The sequence below is a fragment of the Passer domesticus genome, chromosome 15 (assembly GCF_036417665.1).
Source record: "Passer domesticus isolate bPasDom1 chromosome 15, bPasDom1.hap1, whole genome shotgun sequence".
NCBI lineage: Eukaryota > Metazoa > Chordata > Aves > Passeriformes > Passeridae > Passer > Passer domesticus.
The window spans coordinates 9982324-10006742 of record NC_087488.1 but is presented as its reverse complement, the minus strand read 5'-3'; the positions used below and the strand labels follow the sequence as shown (position 1 = coordinate 10006742).

The 24419-nt window shown below is 38.8% G+C and overlaps 1 protein-coding gene across 1 annotated transcript in view; it reads right to left on the bottom strand.

Moving 5' to 3' along the window:
* Positions 1-984: 984 nt before the first annotated feature.
* CYTH3 (cytohesin 3) overlaps positions 985-24419 on the bottom strand; it is a 48781-nt gene continuing 25346 nt past the window's right edge. The window contains exons 3-13 of the mRNA XM_064389905.1: positions 24169-24233; positions 23690-23756; positions 19484-19602; positions 16869-16949; positions 14706-14818; positions 13508-13656; positions 12632-12743; positions 5510-5586; positions 5357-5428; positions 5069-5223; positions 985-4441 (exon numbers count right to left, since the gene is read on the bottom strand). Of these exons, the coding sequence (XP_064245975.1) occupies positions 4369-4441; positions 5069-5223; positions 5357-5428; positions 5510-5586; positions 12632-12743; positions 13508-13656; positions 14706-14818; positions 16869-16949; positions 19484-19602; positions 23690-23756; positions 24169-24233 (1083 nt within the window). The 3' untranslated portion in view covers positions 985-4368. The remainder of the gene's footprint in view (positions 4442-5068; positions 5224-5356; positions 5429-5509; positions 5587-12631; positions 12744-13507; positions 13657-14705; positions 14819-16868; positions 16950-19483; positions 19603-23689; positions 23757-24168; positions 24234-24419) is intronic.

The following is a 24419-nucleotide window of genomic DNA, read 5'->3' as shown; positions in this document are numbered from 1 at the left end:
GCTGTCAGAGCGTGTTTGACACTCCAGAAGTCACATCTTCCTCTCAGTGTAGGGGAGAAGATGCTGCTGGTGTGAGCCAGAGAAGATCAGTAACCTGGGACTGCAGCTGCCTAGACAAGGATGCTGGAATGCTGAAGGCTTCTCCTTTGAACTTAAAGCTTCCACAGCCAGGCACCAGGCTGGGAGCTCAGCAGGAGCTTGGTACTGTGTATGAAAAAAAAATAAAAGCCAACAAAAAAACCCAAAAACCAACAGAAAAAAAAAGGCAAAAAAGAGGAAGGTTAATGTCTCACTAAATACTTAAAAGTAATCTTTTGGTACATGGAGAACACCATAAAGCCAAAGCACAATGTACCTGCATAATGTTCCTATGGCAACAGTTATGTGACTTACATAAAGTGACATGGCAAAGTAACCAACATTCCTGTCCTGTATCTGGCTTTTTTGTCCTCTGGCTCCCAGGTTTGGTTCTTGTCCTGTCTGAGGAGTAACTCCAGCACAGCTGGCTGGGAGGGTTGTGGTGTTGCTGTGCTCCCTTCAGAGCCCCACAGGCAGCAGCTGCCCCGAGTGGCTCTGGAGCAGGGAGGGCACTGGGTGACACTGCCCCAGAGCTGTGGAGCAGCAGCACCTGTTTCTGATTGCTAATTGAGGAAACTCATTAATCTACTCCAGGAGCAGAGATCCGCTTCCCCCCTCACGTCTGACAAACTGCTGGCAGGGAACTGACAAAATAAAATACCTCAATTGAGGGTGGCTCTCAAGGGAACCCAGCTTTTACTGGAGTCACACATGTGGTAGCACACTTTACTGAAACATTTTGCAGTTGGAGGGTTTTTTCTCTGAAAAAATGAAACGTGGTAATTTCAATTACTGTGCCTAAGGGTAGGGTAGAGAGGCCTTCTACTGACAAGAGTAGTTGTAAAATTAAACCTTAACCTCTTAAGAGCCAGCTATTGCCTCCCATGGATTCCTGGTAAATGAGGAGACAGTACAGTTTCACACTTTATTTTTGAGAAAATTGACAGATTTAAGCAACAGGTCTTAATGATAAATGAAAACATTAATATTGCAGTGGCTTTACATAAGAACATCACCGTTATAACAATGATTGATACAGAATATTTGTCATGCAAATCACTTGTATACACGAAGTAATACTCATATCAATACATACCTGTACAGTATTTACATTTTATATTTAAACTCTAGCTAGAAACATTTTCCAAGAAAATATAGAAATGAAACTGGTAAGCCACAAGTCTTAATTTGTAGTATCTGGTCTACAACAGACCTAGCTTTTCCAGCAAGCATATCTACATAGATATGTAATAAATCTTAAAAATATGCAGTTTTTTTATATATGAAGCATTATAAATGCTGCTCACTTTATAAAGGTTCAGTTTTGTACCAGTTTAAAATGGTTCAAAATGCTAAGTGATGCAGAGCTTATTTTGTCAGAATGTTGTAAAATTTAAGTCAGTCCAGCTGAGCTTAAGTTTTGTGTACAGTTCCCTCCCAGCTGCACTGGCACCATGGCTCTCACTGCCCTGCAGCTGTAGAGGGCAGGGTCAAAGCAAAGAGCTCAAGAATTCCTCACATTTCAGTGCCACAGGAAGGGAGAATGTTGTCCCCAGAGGACTTTTCCTCAGCATGGCCAAACTGTAACAGATCCTGCTTTAGGCCACCAAGCAGCCACTTTCAGTAGCCACCCCTGGACTTGGAGCCCAATAAAAAAGGGAAAGGTTGAGAGATTTTTCTTCACTCTCGTGGATAGTACCTGATATGGCCAAAATTCTCACAAAGCCACTTTGTTTTACTGGCCCTGTGGCCAGTGGAAATTTTGGGCCAGTTTCACTCCCTGTTAATACTGTTACAAAGAACATTTGAAAATCAAATATTAACACACACAAAAACGCTATTCCATTAGCTTTGGTAAATTAAATAGATACATTGAGCACCACAAGTAGCTGTTTAAGATGTTGCTTTTCAATCCTAAGAAATAAAATATTTCCTGCTATAATATCCTCAGTTACATGTTACTCTAAATAATTATTTCTGCTGGATATAAGAACTTCAAACTAAATACAAATGAACTGTCAAGGCCTTTCCTTCATGCTTATAGGCAGACATCCTCACCTGGTTAAATAAATAGATTTCCTCAAAGGTGGTATTTCAGAAAATAAAAATCGATACAAAAGTGCTTCATGGCTTATTAATGCTTTTGTAATCTCACATTTCTCCAGAAATACTGTGTTTGCTGCCTTTCACCTTTATGCTCACTAGTACCACTGATTTGGCTTGTCACTATTTGCATTACAAATCTACTTATCCAAAGCTAAGACTTGATGTAGGCAGTGCTTGAAAACAAAATGTCACTGCAGAACAGAAGACTCAAAACAAGTGCTGGCAGCAGCTCCATCATTGTGCTGCTTCGCAAACTCAGGACACACAACTTAATTAATTTCTATAAAGAGTTTAAATGTGTTCTATTAAGAAAAGATATCCCCACACTGACACTTACTCAAGGATTTTACCTCCTCTGGCTGAGCTTTACTCCTTTGGAAGCACTAAGATTTAAACATTCACCCAAGCAATTCCACACACCCTGGGGAAAATCTAAAATGTAGGAAAGTTTACTTTGTTCTTTTCCTCTCAGCCTCTTTTGCAAACATGCAATAAAGCAAAACACTCACAAGGCCGACACTCCATGCAAAAAAAGGCAAATCAGTAAGACAGAACACTGAAACAGACTCTCCCCTAGAGTTCAAAGGAGATTTCAGACAGATCAACTTGGTAAGTCTGTGGGCTTGCCAGTGCAGCACATCTCCCTACAACAGACCCAAAGGTGCTCCTGTAACCAACAAGCAAAGCTGCTTTAACATTTTGGGTCTCCAACACATTCGCTGGCACAGTAGGCACGGCTCAGGTTCAACAAGTTTGGGAAAAACTGAGTAGTAACAGAAGCAGTAGAGTCAAAACCTCCCACTTTTTGCCCGCATTGTGGAATTAGGGGCTTTACCTTAAGAACAATATGTGTGCTATCAACAGAAAAGCACTGGAGTAAAACCTGCTGCAGCAGCTGTTGTGTTCCTGAAAGACCCAGCAGTAGGACCACAGAATGATCTTCACAGGTTTCAAAAAGAGACACATGCCTGTGAGGAAGTCTAACTGCACCGTGTAATCAATACTTTATTTTTTAGTAAAAATGTCTGTTTTTTTCAATGTCAACTGCTGTAGCACAAATATGAAAATCGCCTTTAAGAATGCAATAAAAATACTGAACTTGTATAAACTTGCATGAACTCTGTATGTCCAAAGTTTGTTATCAAGCAAAAGAATGAATCCTGCTTGCTTAACTCTCTAGGGCTGCATCTTACAGGGACGGTTCACCTTCCTGGCTTTTCCCTTTAAAAACATTGAATGCATGTGGAATTATCTGGGGGTATTTTCACATGCAAGGCCTGAAACACACAAGCCCTGTCATCTCTCTCCTTTAGCAGCAACTTAGTGTTAATCAAACTACAGCATCTCAAACATAAGAAGGATGTTACTATATAAAAAGCAGATTAAACCAGTCATTAAACCTTAGTGTTTGTTGTGAGTGTGTGAGCAGACACAACGAGCTTTAGCCAGCTGGCAAACACCAGACCACATCTGGTACTTCATGTCATGGCCACAGTCTCAAACCTCTGCTGCTGGGCCCTGCCTGTATTGCAGTGCACACTGACAAACCCTCTGGCACCACCAGGTACCCGCTGAGCTGCCAGTCACTGTGTTTCTGAAGGAAAGCCGTTTCCATAAAGGCAGGAGAGGAATCCTGCATGAAAGCTGCACTCAGCTGTTACTGTGAAACTCACACGACTGAAAACTGCCACTGGGATTGTGAGGTTTCTGCTTACAGGAAAATACAGTGCCAGATCATGCTGTGCTCCACTGCTGGTGCTGCACTTAGGTGAGAACTCAAAGTCTTATAACAACTCCTTCTTTTATGGGAAATGTGCTCAGGTAACAGGTAGAGGAATTTTAGTGTTAGCCCTGAACTCCTTCCCTCCCAACCCAAGTAAACTGGAGTTGTCACTAATGTAAGTGAAAACAAGGCTTCCATGTGTTTGGATGAATTAAGTTCCAATATAATAATTCTCTGGGATTTGAAGCTTACTTCAAATTATATACCAGTAACTATTTACCCTGAAAAGTTCTGCCAAGTTTTTATGCCATAGTAAAATGTGTATATATATGTGTGTGTGTGTGTATATATATATATATAAAATTTACAGTTGTCTTCATTTAGTTTGTCCAATTTCTTCTATCAGTCCACAGTATGCTCAGTTATAGGTTGATGCAGGTCTACAAGTTGCTGTTCATGTTCTATTTCTTATTTGCAATTCTTCTTTTCCTTGTGGCCAGCATATCATAAAAGGGATCCCTGCTGATACTTGCTCTGGAAGAGAAAAAAGGAATCATCAGTTTGGTTAACAAATACCTGTTAATTTCAGTAGTTTTCAAAACTAAAACTTTTGTTCTCTCTTCCTTGTGGATGACTCCACAGTCTTAGGATGGATGGCTGACTTCAAAGCACCACAACTATTCTTTAGCACAAGATTCTATTCCACTGTGATTTGTTCAGAGCTCACACCTTCACATCTTGACTGTTATTTATTTCTTTAATAAATAGTGTGGGTCTGCTTAGAAACCTTCCAACATAAAGTCAAGCTGTGGAAGTTTAAAGCTGCTTGTGAACATGCTTAAGATACATGTTACTAAAGTTAATTATTGGCTGAAGTAAGAATCCAATAGAATTGGGTTTAGACAATTCACACAATATTTTACATTTGAATAGAACAATAAATCCATATTCTCCTCATCTGAGTTAGCAACAGCATTTTCTTAGGACCACACAGTATAGATTTATATCTTGATCCATCAACCCCACAGAGCTCACTGTTAGTCCTCGAGGACATTGCCACATCAGAGTTCTTCTGACAAGTTACAACAAATTCTCTTTGTATCATACTCTGAAAAGAGCTTATAGTTCATTTCTGAAAGACATTTAAGACTTCAAACTCACTTGATAGATTTAATCCACTCTTCCTTTTCTTCCGGGGTGGGAGCAGATATTCTATACACTACATGGTTTCCTTCCACCACTCGGCCGTCAGCTTCAGTTTTACACGCTTTGATTACCTGACCTTTGTGACTGGGGTTGTAGAGCTCAAAGCAGTTCTGGAGGGTGGAAATGAAGCAATAAATTTAAAAGAACAAAACAAAACTGACAAATAAATTCATTTAACAGTACAATTAAGTTCCATATGGTTTACTCATCTTCATTTAAAAAATAAATATGAAGCTCTCTTACTGGTTTTCTAGGGTCTTCGACTTCTCTTATGCTAAGATTTTCTAATGGAATAATTCCTCTAGGCTCTTTGTCCTAAAAAATTAGGAAAATATCACATTATTAGCTACTTATAAATCTTGATTACAAAGAAAATTCACCACGTTGTATACTCACTGTTGTGTATTCAAAGTAATACAGGCAATTATCAGTCAGAATAAACCATCTCCGTTTCCATGTTTTTACTCTTCCCCCTACAAGCAAAAGGTATTCTAGAATTAAACATGTGCTGCTGACAGGGTTTCAACAACGGGCAAGGAAACAATTAAGTTCTGCTTATTTTTCAGAGTATGGTTTAATTGCTTAATGGTAAATGGATCAGGCACAGATGAGTGAGGTTAAAGAACAGTTACTGCGACTTGTCCTGAGGCAGCATCAACTATGGAGGTGCCATCAGCCACGAGAGCCAAGGGCAACAGTGAGTGGCCAGACCTGCTCCCTCTGTCCAGGCCCTTACACGTGTTCATTCACCAAAAATACCAGCTCTGCACAGTGCTGGACACAGCCCTTGCTGCCAGGGTGTGAGTGAGGCCAGCCCTGGGCTGGTCTGACACCCACAGCTGCCCACACCAGCACTGGCTGCAGAACCAGCAACTGCATCCCTGCAGCAAGAGAAATCCTCTCAACAGCTTGTCCTGGGCAAGGAAAATGTCCCATCAGTAAAATTAAAGGGCATTTTATCACCCTCATGTCACTCCACTCATGAGCAAAGATGTGATTAAGAACCTGTCTTTACTTTCAGATTTGATGTCAAGTGCATTAGGTGCTCAGAAACATTAACAGAACAAATATGATGTGTCATCAATGAGGAGCAAATCCTGTGCCAAAATATACCATATTTACTAATTTGTTATTTTTCAGTATTTTAAAAACATCTTCTCTTCAAGGGTTAATATATCATTGAGTGTACACTTGACAGAAGAAATAGCTACTGCTCCAAAAATGCCAGTTTTTCCTTCATTAACAGTTTAGACAACAGCAACCACAGAGTTCCCTACACCTGCTAATGTCACCCTGTAGGGAACAGTTCCTTTTCAGAAACAACAGTATTGTTCTGGCCCTCTCAGTTGTTTTTCTGCCAATGGCTGCTTCAGAACACACTTGGCTTCCCACATTACGTTATTTTAAAATTCATTTCCAAGAAAGACAATTGTAGATAGAGCATGCATATGTTATTAAAAGTTTAGATCCACCATAGTTATCTGACTTCAGGATTATGTCACCACCTGTGCATCATCCATTCAGCAGTGATTTAATTTCATTAAGCCAACATTTCAAAAGAGTGAACACCTGTGCGTAAAAGAGCACCATTAATATATACAATACCCAGTTTAATCCAAGTCATAAAATTAAATTTAAGATATAAGCATAATTTTTGGATCTTTTTGTTCTGCTTAAGATAGCTGGGTTTTTGTTTAATACAGAAATCCAGCTCAAATTAAAGAATAATCCAGGGATATCATGACATTTCTTAATACCAATCTACTGCATATTTGCATTGCAGACCAAGAATGTTGCATGTGGTACCTTCCTTTTGGTGAGTTTCACAACCTCCACAACAACCCAGAGCTAACACATTGCAATATTCAATGTACTCAATAAACTTGATGTTTCCACCAGATGCACTCATATCTTAAGAAAAATTTAATCTGCAAGCGGGTGTGGTGAAATAAGTGAAGGCAAAAAAGTGCAAGATGCAGAAGCCGTGACATAATGAATGGTTGAGTGAACTGAGACAGTGAGGGAAGAACTGGTGGCACTTTAGTACAACCGCTGTGACAGGTCCTTAAACAAACACTGCAGAGATGTTCAAACTGGCACGTAAGTCACTAGAAAAACTCCCCACCACCTTGACCGAGAGCTGGCTCGAGTATCAGGAAGTGTTTGGGCCTGGAAGGGTGAGCTCAAGCTTGACTCCCTGCCAGCCCAGAGTCACGGCGAGCGCCAGGGCGCTGCTGCGGCACCGCAACGTGACTCGCTGTCACATCACCCGGGCCAGCTGCAGGGCTCCAAGTCACGTTCTGCTCTCCAAGGTTAGCAGATTAACATCATTTAACATCTTTATGACCCTACAACACCCTGGTTTTCAGGCTAACAGGTAACAGCAGCTAGCAGAGGTCATGGCTTGTCCAGTTCTAGTAGGAACATAATTCAGGAGGAGAGAGAATGACTACAACAAAGAAAGGTTACTATCACAGAGCAGACTGAAGTGAACAAAGGCATTTCTCATTAATTGTGATATCATGACAAAACACAATAAAAAAACCTAGTAATAACCACATATTTAAAAGAAGTCCTGCTTATAATTTAAGAAAGAAACAACAGACCTAAAACACACTCCCAGAACAATACGAATTGCAGTAAACAGCAGTTGAGTTTGCTGAATGTTTTCCTGACAACATCTACTCTCTCTGGAAAAGCCAGATTTCTCAAATCTGAAACCTTCTGTAATCATCCTGCAGTTTTGAGGAAGTTTTTTTCATGAAGTACCTCCCAGCTCCAGGGAAGATTTCCATCACATCCCTCTAACTGCTCCCTTCTCCCTAAAACAGCCAGTAGCTCACTGGGTTACAGCACTCATGGGAGTCATAGAAATAGACCTTAAGTCTCTGCTGCACCAAGCTATCAGTTACTCTTCCAAAGGAAAAAAAAAAAAGTGAAAAAGAAAAAAACAAGAAAGCAGTTCGGCAGGATTTTTTGGTGGGATAAGGAACAACTCTCACATGTAAGTCTCTGTCTCCCCATCCCATTACTGAGTTTCAGCTGTCAACAGCATAGAAACTCTAATAAAGCTCAGAATCTAATCTATACTAATCATATTTGCAGGGGTCACCACATCACACGTGTTTAATATGCCTTTACAATGGGCTGCAGCTCAAGCAGGTGGCTGATAAGGCACTGTGGCCTGTAAACTGCACATGAGATTAATAGGTAAAAACACGTGATAACAAAACATTCTTGTCCTTGGCTGAGATTGCTGTAGGCTCACAAAGCAACAACACAGGGTTTAGTACCATACTTCATCTCTTATTCCAGCTCCCAGCCTTTTAAAGATTAAGACTGGAAGGAATTAAGTTAGCAGAAGAGGATCAGAAAACCAGAGTATGAATCCATAAACATTTACAGAAACGGAGAGATAAGTGACACACTTCTGAAAGATCAAACTGATTACAAAAATGCACAGACATCTCAAATAATGAAATATAGAGGCACAGCATCTTCCACAGTAGGTAGAAATTTAAGTAAACTACAAGAAAAGGCTACAGGGCAAAATGGATAGAAACACTATTCTTCACCTTTGTAACTCTGGCCAAAGTACAAAGTAGGCAACACGGTAAAAGAAACCATCTATAATAAAGGGAAAAACAACTGGCAATGACTTAGGAAACATAAATGTCCAAAGTAAAAAAGGCCTTCAAGCTAAAGGCAGCAAGGTATCTAAAGTTTATAAAGTTCCACTCAAATCTTCAGGTCATTTATATAAAAGTTTTAGAGCTGAGAGATGCACACACCAAAAATGTATTTTTTTCTCCTGAGTTCATTTAGATAGCACCAGACAGAACAGACTCAGCAACTACACAGTTGTCTGGATCAAAGTTTGGCTTTCTTTTAAAAAGCATTTTCCCTTGACCACAACCCTGACTGCCTGGAGCTGGAAGAGCCTCAGTCCCCACAAGAGCCAAGCAGGTACCGGAAGGCACCGGTTTCCTGATCACCAGCCCTGTTCTCTCACCCCAGATTAGGGAAGAGAAACAACATCCTCCTCCCAAGGCCAGATGTGCTGGAACAAGCACCGCTGGAGGGACAGGCCCGGATGTGAAGCTTTTGGACCTTCTCCAAGCACTCCGTAACCGCCTGACTGGCAGAAAAAATTAACACACTCATGTGTCTGGCTGAAATCATTTCCTCTCCAGTTTGGGGGAATAATGTCAGAGTTTCTCTATAAAATATTACACAAACCAAATAATTGGCCAAGAGAAGCTGCTTAAGGCAAGGAAACACCTTCCTGGCAAAACAGTTCTAACTTGGGCATTAGCAAAGAGAGCACAGGCAACAATTTCAAAATACTTGAGAGTGGATGGCAGAAAATGTCATGGTATTAACAGCACTCATCATGCAGAAAAATCTGAAGGCTCACAGTGTGTCAAGCTGCTCCAAGGAGGACTCACTAGCACTCAGCAGCTTTCAGTTTTTAACTTGCTGCATTCATTTTCATTACACCATGCTTCAAACGATGCAGAACTGAATGACAATTTAGGCCTACCAAGATAAAGATGTCTATTTAAAGGCACTGGCTAAGTCCAGACAGATAAAACCAGAATTGCTGTCTGGCTGCCAGGTTTGGCACTCGGACTTAACACAGTCACCTCTGAACAATTCAGAGCAGCAAACTCTCCAAAAGCCTTCTGTATCCTCCCAGCCTTCTAAAACTCAGAAGGTCTTTTGGACAGATGAATTTCACAAATATATTAAAGTTTCATGATATCTATCTTCTGCCCAGAGAATAATCAATACAGTAAGGGATGGAATACTAAAAAAGGGGCACAACTACATAAATGGGAAGAGCTGACTGTGAGAAACACCAGATAAAAAATACTGTATTGATATACTCAGAGTCTGCAAGTAGTCTTAGTCATGTTTATGGTTTTATGTATAAACTTTCTATTCAACTTCTATGTTTTATCACAACTGAACACTTAAACCCTCATACAGGAGTTTGTCTCCTAAGCATTTCAGCAATACACAAGTTTTTAGTATCAGAAGCTTCTAGAACTGAAGGAAACCCCACCCATTTCTCAAGATGTGCTTCCCAAGAGAAAGGACTGTAAAAATGCAAACGATGTGGATTGAGACAGCACTCCCAACATACAGTTTAAGACTTCTAGCAAATAGGAAACTTGACGGAGAGGAAAGAATTAAAAGGGAAAAAAATAAAGAGGAAAAAAAAATACTGTCAGGTTTATTTCTGGTCATTGCATCTAAACCAGCAGTGTATTAGTCTGTACCAGTCTGTGTCTGTGGAAGAAATGCAGTCTTTCACAGCAGCACAGCTCCAGGCATTCCCAGGCTGATTCACCAGAGGCTTCTGGACACGTTTCATTTCTTTATTCAAATAACCCTCACACCGTGGGAGTGTTACGTGTAACACCCTTCTGCTTCACACACCCTTTTACTACTGGGTTTTCTGTGCACTGTGCCTCATCTGCATCCTACACACTGAACACTCAGACAGAGTTTGCAGTCCTGTCTGTGGTTTATTGACTTTGCACCAGAGACAGACTGTGCAGAGGTTCCTGGCAGCTCTCACTTACTTTCAGTCATCGCTTCCTCAATTTCTTTGTTCCTCTATTTTTTTTACATCTTTTTTATGGGCAGTTTCTTCCACAGAGGATGTTGTCACTCCTCTACACACACTCACACTTGCCTGCACTCCCATTATGTGGAAGTCCATGAGGGAGCACTGGCACAGCAACAGGCACAGCAGGGCCTTACACTCGACCTCTTCTCCAAGAAGCACATTCCACCCACACCAGCCTGAAAGGCTTTTCTGTTAGCCATCATCTCATGCTACCAAATGGAGAAAAGCTGCAAAGTCATGTTTGACATTGTGCTAGCTGAGCCAATACAGGTCAAAAAGTAAGGGCTTTGCTTCTTTGTAGTTAGAAAAGGAGCCCCACAGCATCTGTAGCACAGAGGTCAGAATTCGACGTTGGGGAGCATGTGAATGAATTCCAAATGCTTCCTTTTCACATCCATTTCCTTCCAGCACAAGCATGACCACCAAGTTCCAGGTGCAATCAGCACTGTGGCCTATGGCTCTACCCAGGCTCTACTTTCACCATCCTCCCCATGTGCACCCCAGCACACATCAATTTCCACACTTTAGTCACCATTCTCCAAGTGCTAAGTTCCTTCCACTTCAACACATTAAAGTGGCCAACAACTGTCTCTAGTGAAGTGTGTGCTGTTTAAATTTTAAAAATTTATTGTCTTGAAAAGAATTCTTAAAACAAAATGTCAGTCTCCTTTACATAAGGAAAAAATCCCTAAGGCCAAGTGAAAAAGTGAATCTCATCAACTTCACAAGTCTGTAAAAACAAAGGCATCTTACAGTGGCAGGAGACCGAACCACCTGAGGTTTCTGCAACCCTAAATTTGAAACTCATTTAAGACTCTGTTAAATGAGCTAAATGTTTAAATAAGCTGAATATTTCAAAAGGAAAACAAGCAGGAAAAATAACAGCTTTTACAAATATGTAGTTCAAATGTAATCAATCTTTCAATAATCTATTATCATTGATTAACAAGTAACAGAAACACTCTGAAACTTCATGACAGAGTATGACACGTTGTTTACTCTCAGCAGAGATTATTCTTTCCTTGTTATGTTCTTCCATGAATGATAAAAGTGTGCTGAAGTCATCCTTATTTTCTGCTTTGCATGTAAATGCTTTCTTCTTTTGCAGAACACACCTGCATGTGAGTTAGACACTGACACGCCAGTCCCTCAGAGCACCACTGATGACACTGTTAGTGACACTGAGTGAAAAAGCAAAATGCTACAACGAATCTGATTTTAAAAAAAAGAAAAGAAAAAAAGAAAACACCAGGAGGAAGGAGGAAGAAAATAAAAGAATGAGCAACTGAAGAAGAGGGGACTGGAAAGCAATCAGATACGTACCTCCTAATGCAGAATAAGCAGAGACAGCCAGTCACAGAACAGAAAGGTGATAGGTCATAGGCCATAAGGAAAACAAGAAGGCACATTTAAACCACTCATTAAAAAATCATAGCCAAAACCAAACCAAGAGAAACTCACAAATAATATGGAAAAATAAAGACATACAAAAATATTTGAAGAGAAATCCTTTTCTTGCACACAGAAAACTGTGTTGAAACATCACACACAGTTTTCTGAAATGACCTTATGGAGACTCAGTTGTTATTTATCAGTCACAGCATGTGGTAAATACCATGTGGTGTTTCCTTTTTGTCGATGAGTTTTTATTTCTCAGATCTCAGAAATAAAACTCCGAAGTTTGAAACGAGATTGCTAATTTGGGTATGCAAAATAAGAAGTAACAGCCTTCAGACGTAAAGGAGCTACTTATTTTGGTTCATACATTTTTAAATACAAAGTGAAACCTGTTACCTTCACAAGAAAGCAGGAAGACACAGAGCAGCAAACATGCTAACAATGAACAAACACACAGCAGCAGAACTGCCCTTGTGACTAACCTAATTTCAGCAGCCAACCTTCTCTATCTGGATTAAAAAATGTATGCGTTAGATCATTTCCATCATCCTCTGGAATTTTAAATGGCTCATTCTTAATACTTTCATATAAATTCTAGAAAAATAAAAGAGGAAAAAGACCTCATTAATAAATGTCTTAACAGAAAATGCAACCAGGATATCTTACTGCTTCTCAGACTATTAGTACAAAAAGCACAGGAAATATTGTCCATAAAATTCTGGACCACCCCCTGTCTATCTTTGTTTACTACTTTGATCAAGTTTGATTTTAAACTACTTCATCTATAAGCAAGTCTCTCTTCAGTACAAATTTCTTAAGCACTCCTAACAATGACATTGTTATTTTAATTTCAGCATTTAGTGTTTTGAAGGTTTCGAGATCAGTTTCATTTAGTACAAGTTCTGCCAAATGAATCTGGATTTTCATAAAATGGTGTAGCCCATAACACTGTCTTACAGTTATTTTTACTGATTTCTCAAGGAGGGAGTTCCACAAGACATGGGAAATACGAGAGGCAATAAAGAAAAAAAAAATATTTTTTTTTTTGTGATAGAAATGCTGTTTTTTTCATAAGCAGCCAATTCCACAAGAATTTTGCCATAAGCAAACTACTGAGAGATACAGAGCATTTTCTCTGAAACAGCCTGTTCTCAACAAAAGGTTGGATATAGGCAGAACTAGCTCAAAGAAGCTGTGAATAACAAAAAATGCTTCTTTCAGCTACTGAAATGGGTACACATGCTAGAAAATGTTCTTTTGCCTTCCCTTGACAAATCTGCCTGAGAACTGTTGTACACACTTTTAAGTCTGCTATTAGAAACACAAAGCCAGGCTTTGTCCTACCCAGCCCCACTTACCCTCAGCAATTCCTCTGGAAGGTCTCCACCTTCATTAATCCCACGATTCATGGAGATAAACCTCTCCACTGTGGGTTTATCTCTCACGTTGTGGTTGTGCAGGCTGGTATTCAACATAATGATGGCAAACGAAAGCACGTAACATGTATCTGAAATCAGATTTGAAAAATGGTTTATCTCTCCATGTATTGTGTGTACAAAGCTGTAAAATTAGTATAGAGCTCATCCTGACTGATAAAGAAACAGTCAAAAAATCCTGAACACTGTACATAAAAGTATAAAATCCTTAAGCTGTTGATGTAAGGCCAAGAAGAAAAAAATATTACAATTCAAATAAAAAACAAGTATAAGAAAAGCTGTATAGGAATAAAAAAAAAATTAAACTCTTATGCTTATTGCTATCACCCTAAATTAACATTTCACTTGAAACGCTTAAGTGTTGGGCAAAATGTTCTCTGCACAGATTTTGCCTAAATCATAGTGGTGGATGCTATAATAAACCTGGTCCATCAGCTTCCTCCTACTCAAAGTACTTCCAAAGCTCTCTCCAAAGAGAAAGAATGGTCTCTTCAAAGTAATAGTCTGGCTGCATTTAAAAAGACTGAAAATGACATTGACTCAATTCCTTGGCATACAGGAGGCAGCTAGCACTACTGGATAATAGCAGAAAATGACAAAGGAAATCTTATCATGCCTCTTGACATAGTTATGATTATAGTAAATTCTCTCAGAATTCAAGGACAAGATTCTGCGTAAGAAAAAGCAGGATGAAAACCTGCTACAGAGAGGGGAAATGTGCCTGCATCTTCAGCAGTTTGTTATCAGTAGCTGTTTTCCTCTCTAGCTGTTACAGACCTGCTTTACACCAACCTTTTCCCATCCTATCTGTTCCTTAAATTAAGTGATCAAGAGCAGTCTATTTGTGTATACAGCTAAACAGAACAGCAATGCCAGGGCATTCTGTGCAGTTCTGTGATGTTTTATAAATGAAAATGCATTCTGACCATAAGCTTGCACCTCCTGGATTAGTCAGTCACATTTTCTCATTTCTCAGGTATTTCTAATTTCACACATTATTTTATCCCTAACTTCCAACTGGCCATTACCCCTTTGCATCAGATGCAGAAGAACACACATATATATAAATAAAAATTCTATTTGGATCACATGAGAACTCCTGTGGTCTCCTGTGACTGACCTGTAGACTGGAAGACTCCTGGGTTACAAAGGCAATAGCGTGAAGCAAAAGCTTCCATCATACGGTCAATTTTTTGAGCCTCTCCTGGGAGTCTGAAGCTCCACAGAAACTGCCTACAAAAGGGAAGAATAGTTGTTAGACTCATTCCAGTACTTATATATCAGGTTTTTATTACAAATAATCCGAAAAAACCCGGAAAAATTAAAAAAAAAAAATCAGCATTGTCTATATAGAATGCCCTAGAAATATGTTCTCAATCTCTCAACACACAAGTCAGGAGCTATTATAAAGCAACATGCACAGATGGCTAGCCCAGTAACTCAGCCAGCAACACTGCATGCTATCAGGCAAGATAATATGGCAGTTCATATTCTGAGGCTCTCTCTTTTTTCCAGACTAGTAAACAATTTTCTGTATGCATCCCATTTTTGCCATGAGAATGCTACGGAGGGGAAATGAGTTCAATCCTCCCTGGATTTCCTGGCTACAAAAAGCAATGAACAGTCAGCTAGACTTTATTCACAATGTAAAAAGACACATTATACAAAATATTTCTGGTGCAAGGAGAGAGAAACAAGGAATACAGAAAGACTTAACGTATTTACTTAAATTCATACAAAACCTTCTAAAAATGGTAACAACAACAAGAAAACCCCATTGCTTAGAGAGGTGCTGCCTGTCTACTGTAAGCTCACCCTGCAAGAATCAGACCTAGGCCTTAAAAAGAACAACTTATATCATCATTTCAGTAATTCTGTAATATATGCAGCAGACCTTGCTGCTGTGCTTAGCAGCATAAACTGAAATACAGAGTTTGCTTTTGTAACGTATTATTTCTACACAGAGGTACACTGGAATGCATACAGGACAGAAGTCTTCACAAATTTATTTTGGCACACTGTGGCACTGAAACGTTCCAATGAATTTCATCATTTATTCTTTTATCTCTTAGCAAAAGAATTATCTGAATGAAACCAGGATCTAAACCAGCAAAGTTACATGCTCTGCCATGCAAAACAAGTTCTCATTATTCCCTGTACACTGGATGCCAATATAACAATCATTTATTCCTGTCTTCATTGGTTTTCATTTTAGGACATCATATTCAAGTGTCACAGGCCATCTTTAGCTTGTCAGCTCTATTTACTGTCTTTTACTCACCTCGTGCAAGGTTCCAACCCAGATCACGAATTTTGTAAGCTACCAAAATACAAACATTTAATAGTAGCAGCTGCTAAGGAAGAATAAAGTCAAACCTAACATCAAACTGGGTAAAAGAGACAGGAATACGAAGCTTCCCAGACAAGCTTCAGCAGCCACAGAAAAGGCTTCTTTGGCCCAAGCCTCAGGCAGCTCAAGTTATCATCACCACATCACTCAACCAGAGCAAAGCTGTTCTGACTCCACATCACAAGGCACTGCACCAGAAACAAAGATCACACGGACATTTCCATTTATCTGGTGTCAGGAGGGAGTCACTTGCGGCAAAAAACAAGGCAGAACTGTCTAAGTCAACCTAATTTGATCAATCTGTTACAGATTTTCACCAAGATGAGAAGGGATCTCACAAGGTCACTGTATGCAAGCATCCCAGATAAATCAAGGGAACTGTTCATGTAGCAAGGGAAGAAAATAAACTAAGATATCACACGTTCTTTCACATGACAAGTGGGAAACTGAGGCAAGCAGAAGGAAATCACTTATTTCAAAGTTTACCTCTCTGTGATTGAACAAGATCAGTGAGAGTATGGATCAGTGGATTTCTCCCCCTCCCTGCCCAGAAGGACAAGTTGAGGTGGAGTAAAAGGAGGAAGAAAATTATTTATTTAAGTAAAGAGTTTATTTATTTTTAACCTATCTCTGTGCTAAGATATAAAGCAGGTCTTCAAATGTCCACATATGGCAGGCACACCAAGGATTAACAGCTGTTTTAGTTGTTTGTATTTGCCTGAAATAACCAGCAGCTTTCACCCTCAAGGGCAGCACACACACAAGCCGTCAGAAGGGTTAAACAGAGCTGTCTCTGCTCACTTGCACAGTAATTTGTACAGTTGTGCTGAGCTGTAGAGCAGCTTTCTGACGAATAAATCAACACAGTGACTCATATAAACATGCAATTTGATAGAGGAAGCTCAGGTCAAAAAATAGAAAGAATTTACTCACCTTAAGGCTTGTACAAGATTGAGATCAGCGAACTCATGGAGTTCAACAAAAGCCTGAAGAACTTTAATATTAAATTCATCTCTATGAAAGACAAAAATGGCAATAGACAATTACAATCCTGACCTTTAAAGACTTGTTAGTTACCTCGATTTGTTTCTGAAAATAAATAAGGAAATAAACACTCACACTGATCAAATAAAGCCATCAGAAATAATCTACACATTTTTTGAAAGGTATTTTCATATTTAACACTAGTACTTTGTCCATTTTTGCTGGTAGGTTAGCAAAAGCAGTACATTTGAACTTATTTTAGAACTGCTTATTTAAATGACCTAAAAATAGCCTTGCCTTCTTTGCTTCACATTTATTATTGCTGTACCTGCCTTGACATAGGAGGATACCTGAGAAATTTCATCAGTAAAAAGCCTTTTACAGAAATTGTCATGTGTTCTTAAACAATGGTTAATATAGGACTAATTTCTTTAGCCATACAACATACAATTAACAAAATATCTTTTTTCCACTCTAAGAACAGAAAATATTGAAGCAGTATATTAATTTAGATACAAAGATAAGAAACAAAAATGCTTATATTGATTGTATCCAAGAAAAAGAACAGCTTTTGAAAAGAGCTGCTTAGTATGTACTGTACTCTTGCTCCATTCCCAAGAATTGGTACAAAGTTAACTAAAATCAGAAGAGGTTTTGAATGGGCTTCCTCTCACCCATCTCTTACATTGGTATGCAAATAATGAGCCAAATTATGCTTTGTTTGGTACAAGGATGTTTAAATTCAAAACTAACATTTAAACATTAATGAACACAAAGCTATGTGCATGGACAGAACTTGGCCCACACCACATCCTGTGCCAGAAGAATAAAGGTTTATAATCCTCAGGGTGTGCTTTAAATACCTCACCAAGACAGAATGTTGCATATCAGTCTCCACCCGAAAATAGAAAGGTGTGCACCCACCAGGAATTACCTGCTGCTCTGCTGACTAACTGCACAGTCACACTAACCTGCAACACTCACACTAACCTGCAACACTCAGGAGTAAATACCTCAAAACCAACTGTTCATTCATTAGCATGTTCCTACATGGTTTGCAGAAAAACACACCAGTTCTCTCAGTAAATCCAAGCAGTTCTCATCAAATTTACCAATGCATAATTCAACTGGGCAACTGCTTTTTAATGAAGGGGCATGAGAGTGTAATAAAAGAGAGCACTCCAGAGGGGTATGTTTTTACTTAAAGCAAATTATTTATCTTGTTTATAGGCATGCAGTACTTGTGCTGAGTACACCTCCAAAGACACAAGACAAATAAAAAAAATGCTCCAGGAAGCCACTTAAAAAAAGAAGTGACGACTTACCCATATAGAAAGAAAACCTAAGTCTTTTTTTAGGATATAATTAATCCCTTATTTATTATAATTTTTGCTATATTTTTAAGTGTTACCTTATTTCACTTCACCATTCATTTTTTCAGCTTGCTGAGTGCTGTAAGACTATAAAAATCGGTAATATAGAATCTATCTCTTTATGGCAGAATGTTATATAAATATTTCAGTCTGTTGACTAACCTGGTCTTGTCCTCAGCTATATTTAGCTAGAATATAGAAGTAATTTATGATGGGCCCCTGAGAGGGGATGGCAAAGCAGAAGAGAATGTCCTCAGACATAATTCTGTTGTATAAAACCCGTTGACATGTCTACATATTCTGCATAGAAACTCCGTAACACAGATCTATTTTCAAAATGCTCATATTACAGTAAAAACTTTGACTGAACCTATGAAAGCCAAGAGGAAACTGCTGAGCAAAAACCACGCTGTTGCTGGTGGAACCAGACTGAAGAGTGTCTCAAAAAGGACGTGCCACAACCCAGCACCACAGGAGCACATCCTGAGTCACCTTTGAGAGCTCCCCAGGTGGCACTGGAACGTGTGCCAGCATGTGCACACACTCTCCAACCACTGCACTGCTGCCTCTCTCAGCTGCCTTTTCCAAATCAATTCCTGGGTTACACAGCAATGGAAGTCATTTGCATTCTGGTGTTTTGCAAGTGTGCATAAATATGCACTCTGCATGTTTATTGTAGCAGGGCTGATAAGGACAGGGTGCAGCTGCCCTTGGAGACACCTGCTTAGCAATGGGACGTGTCTGTGTGCAGGGAAGTGACAAGCAAAACCTGCTGGAACTACTGTCCCAGGAAATACCTGTTTTAATAAGTAATTTCTTTACAGTCCAATTATTACTGACTGTAAATCACTCCTCCTCTGGACACAGTACTAAGAGTTACCAGTAGGGTTGCAACACAACTCTCAGACATTCCAAAAGCTCATGGTATTGAATTCTGCACTACAGACAAATGTTTTGGTCTATTCACAATACTAAATTATAGTTAATTAAACATCATTCCATGACGTACCCATTTAAAAATAAAACCCTATCACAATACTGTAGCAATTTTACATCCCCACTGTAGCTTTTATGGATCTCAGAGAACTTGAGCAGCTCTCTCCTGCAGCCTGTGAAGGGGAAGGGAAGTACCCAAAACCTGTGAAAGGGCTCTGTAAGCTCAAGAGCAAAGTTCCAATGTTTTTACTTTACCTTTCACCGAGGTAATCTCCAATTACCGTTTTATTTAATCCTTCTCCTTTATAAAGGAACTGTGCAATGTCTTCTGCAGTGTTGTGCAGGAGGTCATTTTCTATCAGAAACTGTATTCCCTAGGGAGAGCAATTCCAGAGGAAAAGAAATGTTATGTCTTCTTCCACAAGCATTTAAGTAGATATCACTCATAACATTTGGTATTAATATACTGACACAGACATACACATAGCACATTAAGAGTTACATTACCTACAGATTTTTATTTCTTTTAATAAAATGGTAAACAAATGTTTTTCAGTTAGATGAGCCATATTTAGTACTTGTTTTAAGATGAAAACGAAAATGCATTTTTAAGGCTAGAAGTACTAGGTGGCAGTTTGAATCACTCAACCCTCAATATTTGATTTGAAAGATCAAATATTAATTGAATAATGATTGCACATTGCTCTTTGGAGCTAATGTGTGAGCTGGCCTGTTCCCAACATTGCATCAATGTCTGCAGAGCCGTAATCTGCAAAATCATATAATGAAGAGGTACATAGAAACTGCTTAGTTACCACCATGACACAAAATCAAGCATCTGGTATAATCTACAAACTGCAACCCAATACATCAAGCCACTACTTGCAGTAGGAAGTCACAGCTGAAGGTACTGAAACCGGTTTAAAAGAGTTTATGCTGACATTGGGATGATCAGTGAATTCTGGTTGTGCTGGAACTAAACTATTCACAAAGGACTGCAGCTACACTACTGACAAAGGGCTGCTCAGTCAGCTGCTGCCAAAGGCAGGTGGAGAGTCTTACCCTGTCCCTCAGAGGGTACTTGATCAAGCCCCAGGACTCCTACTCCTCCATAAATTACTGCCCTACAACTGGCACACGCTAGGGAAGCCCAGAGACTGCTCTGGAAAGCAGCAAAGAAAGGAGACTGTGAGTTACACAGAGATCATGGCAAGGATGGGAGGGATGGTGTTCTGACCCTGATGGAGAGAACCATCCTCTGTACAGCCCACAGACCCCAGCACAGATGTTGCTACTCCTGCTGATTTCTTCCAACTCTTAACAACATGCTGGTGTAAAGTAGAAATGGAAATTTTAAGTAGCCTTAATGTCTTGGATTCCAAATATGTACAAAAGAGGTTAAAAAATTATTACTAATATCCTCTACTAGACTATTTCAGAATTTCAAGAATACTTGTTTTTCAATTTCTGCAACTGGAGTATTATTTATTTCATTACAACTGAAAAAACCCCGTTTTTTAAAATATAGCATAGATGGCCCTCTAGTAACATTCAAAAGCATTATTATCCTTCTGTTTAATTAATTCAAGTTTTTAATAACGAAATCGTTACCTGCTTGACAAAAAAGGTCAGTTTTCTCACCTAATTTAACAGGGAAAGTAAACTGTGATGTCATAAAGCTTGAAGCTTTTTTTAGAAAGTCTGGAATGTAATTTTCTCAGAACAATTTCATCATCATCATCTGAAAAATTTCAATCCCAGGCTGGTACTCTGACAACTTAATATTTTGATAAGTCATTTCAAAACAGACATGATTTCTTTGCAAAGAATATATCCATTATATCTTGAACCAGAAATTGCTGAGCTTTCCTCAAAACTGATCCCTTCAAAGCTTGTTTGTACAATATTTGACTAGACAACATAGTGCTTCTTCCCATCCCAAGTTATACAAAAAGCTTTCATCTCTGAAAATCAAAAGATATCAGAAATAACAGATTCCCTTGGTTCAACACCTGGACCGTATTATTCATGCTTGGTATCAACAGACTGATCTGAATAGGTTTTTTGAAATTATACAAGTTACTGATAATGGACATGACTTGAAATATTGAAAACAAATTTCTGTGCACAGAAGCAGACACTCTCTCATATTTCAAAAATCAATTTAATTTTCCTTTTCCTGGATTTTTAAAGAATTATTCCTAAGATGTTAAAGAACCAGAAGTCAAACAGACAGGAAAAGTAATTTGTCTGGGACAACAACTTCAGCGTCTGGAATAAATGGCAAAATAGGCCAAGCAAACCCCCGGCACCTCCTACACCAGCTTTTGTCTTGATGCAAATTTTCTTTCTGTAGACTGACAGGAGACAGATGACAGCTGTACTAGTTTAACTTACCCACACAAAACTCATTGCTACAGACATTTTCAATATTCACTACGAATATTGCATGGATTTATTTTTTTTTTTACATCACTGCAATGAAATCTGCTTTGAATTTCATCGCTTTTACAGTAACTCAATTATAAATGTTGCAGTTATTTAAACCCTGCCTTTGCCACAGAGAATTCATTTCCTGGGCCCAACACAGGCAGTACCAACTTGAGCACAGTGAATTTCCAGCACAACTTTGTCTCTGCATAGGGGATTCCTGAAGAGTTTTACAAACTTCACTATTACAGCCCTTCCCATAGGAGCTCACCAAACCCAAACTCCCAGGCAGAACATCCTGGAAGCACATAACACACACCTATTTTCAGAGGGGGCAAGGGAGAATTGTTTCACACACACACATGAATGTGTAATGGTCTTCCAACAACAGTGATAAAAGAAAATTACCTCACTGTGCTCCTGCTAATATGAAAACATGAGTCCTCTGTTACCTGGTTTTAAAGGAGGAAACTTGGTGGTTTCAATCCAAGTATTATTACCCCAGTTCTTTGGCATTCCTAAATCCAGAGAGCATCTTCCCTCCTGTTTCTGAATGAAAAGCATCCTTTTCCAATGAAGCCAGGTAGCTTTCCCCAGCACCAGAGGATGCATACATACTTCAGCTGTCTGTAACTTAATGTGACAGCTGCAACACCACCACCCAGCTTTAGAGCAGACAGCTACTGCAGCCACCACTGATCACAGGCATTTATTAAGAAATTACTACTCTGAGTCTGTTCACCACATTTTAATGATGTTACAGTAGCAATGTGGCCATAGCTTCTATTTATAGCAATAATTTCATCCAGCCAGAACCGTAACAAAAAATAGTTAATGCTGGAATGAAAGGATCTGACATCATCCTGTGACCTTGCCACAAACTTCTAGGACTTGAAAGAGCTGGAGGACCACAGGAAACTACCAGGATATTTGGGGGTATTCTGCCCTCAACAGAACAGACGTTAAGCAGTCACCAAAGTGGAACATAAAACTAAAAGACATGGCCAGCATTTTAGAAAGGGTTCTTGTACTTGGGAATTTCTGGCAAACTGAAAACAGAGTCTGAAGAACAGAAACTATACTGTACTTGGAACATTTCAGAAAAGCCAACAAAATGTAACTGAATTCAATACAACTGGAAAGAAAACATGTCAAGACCACAAAAAAACAAATGCTAAATGATTTCCAAGAAGACCTTAAAGAATACTCTTCACAAATTCAAAACAGAATCTCAATTACAAACAACAGAGGACAATAAAACAAAGCAAGGAAGATGAAATATGAAAAGCAAAGGCTAAAGGTCAAATATGTCAAAGAAACTCTTCTAAATATTGCAAGGGAAGTCTGTAAGATAATGTGCAGGTCCCCAGATTTTCCAGAAAATTAACAACTATTTAAGAAACACAGAGGCACTCCAGTAAGAACTGCATTACTGCTTGGCTACATGCACAGCAGATTCCTTGAAGCTGGTAATCTAACTTGTACAAGACAGATAGGTACACATCTATGTGTATATATATATATATATGTACAAAAATACAGAGGTTCACACATGCCTTTTTCAGAAACAGGCTTTAGATATCCAAATAGAAAAGTCTGTATGAGAACAAATTAAAAAATATGGCAAAGGTATTTTGAAGAATAAAAATAGGAGAGCATTAAAGAAAAAGAAGTATGCCCTCACTAACAAGCACAAATGAAAAAATATTTTTAATTATATTTGACATATCAACACAGAACACCTCTATCAGGTACAAAGCAAGCCAGGTCAATCAATACCTGGCATATTTGGTTGTTGATAAGTAACCTCCATTATCAAGGGTTTGTTGAAGTGAAAGAAGCACACAGCTGGCACCTGACCTGATGGCTGCTTCCAGTTTAACCCTCTGCTCAGTGTTACAGGACATGCAAGTAAGGCTATGAACTTACATTATCAGAAATATTTCTTTAAAAAGCCATAGAAGTATTTGTCATAGATCATACTACAAGCAGAAACTTGATTTCTGACGGGTGAAAAAAAAAATTCTTTACCTTCTTAGGGTCCATGTTGAATTTCTTCCTTCCCATGGCTATTTGCTTATTTCTTTGTGTAGTTTTGCTACATATGGAGACAATGAAGAAACAAGCACTTACCAGTCACTCTTTTACAAAAAAGACTTCTAGATGAGCTTATAATTTGTTTTGGCTACTTTGTATTTCCTACTACAAAATTAAGACATTCACTTTTTATAATAGAGAAAATTATGAGACTATTTTCAACTCCTTTAAGGAATTGCAGCTTCAGAGATCCATATCCTTATCAACTGGACAGTAAAATATCACACTTTATCCAACATATTCTCTGTCCAAACAAATGACACACCTGCATGGGATAGAGTCAGGCTTTATAACAGACTAAATAAAGGTAATCCATCGTTTGTTTAGCATGGGAAAGGTATTTTTACTTGCTGTTCCTGGAAGACCTGTTCCAAGTTCTTACTGAATCATGTCCATATGTTGGCATTACTTACCTTTCTTCTACACTAGTCAGATTATCAATTTCAGTCATAACCTCAGCAATTTCAAATTTTAACCTCTGTAAAAGAAGGAAGGACAATATATTAACCTACATCAGAACATCTTTTGCAATCATCTATTATATAATAATATGATCAATTAGGTTTTATTTTTTAATATTTGTTATTTACCTGAAGAAAAGTGAACCATCTTAGGGCTTCCTTAGGTATTCAAAGATTTTATCACAACTGAATGACTTAAACAG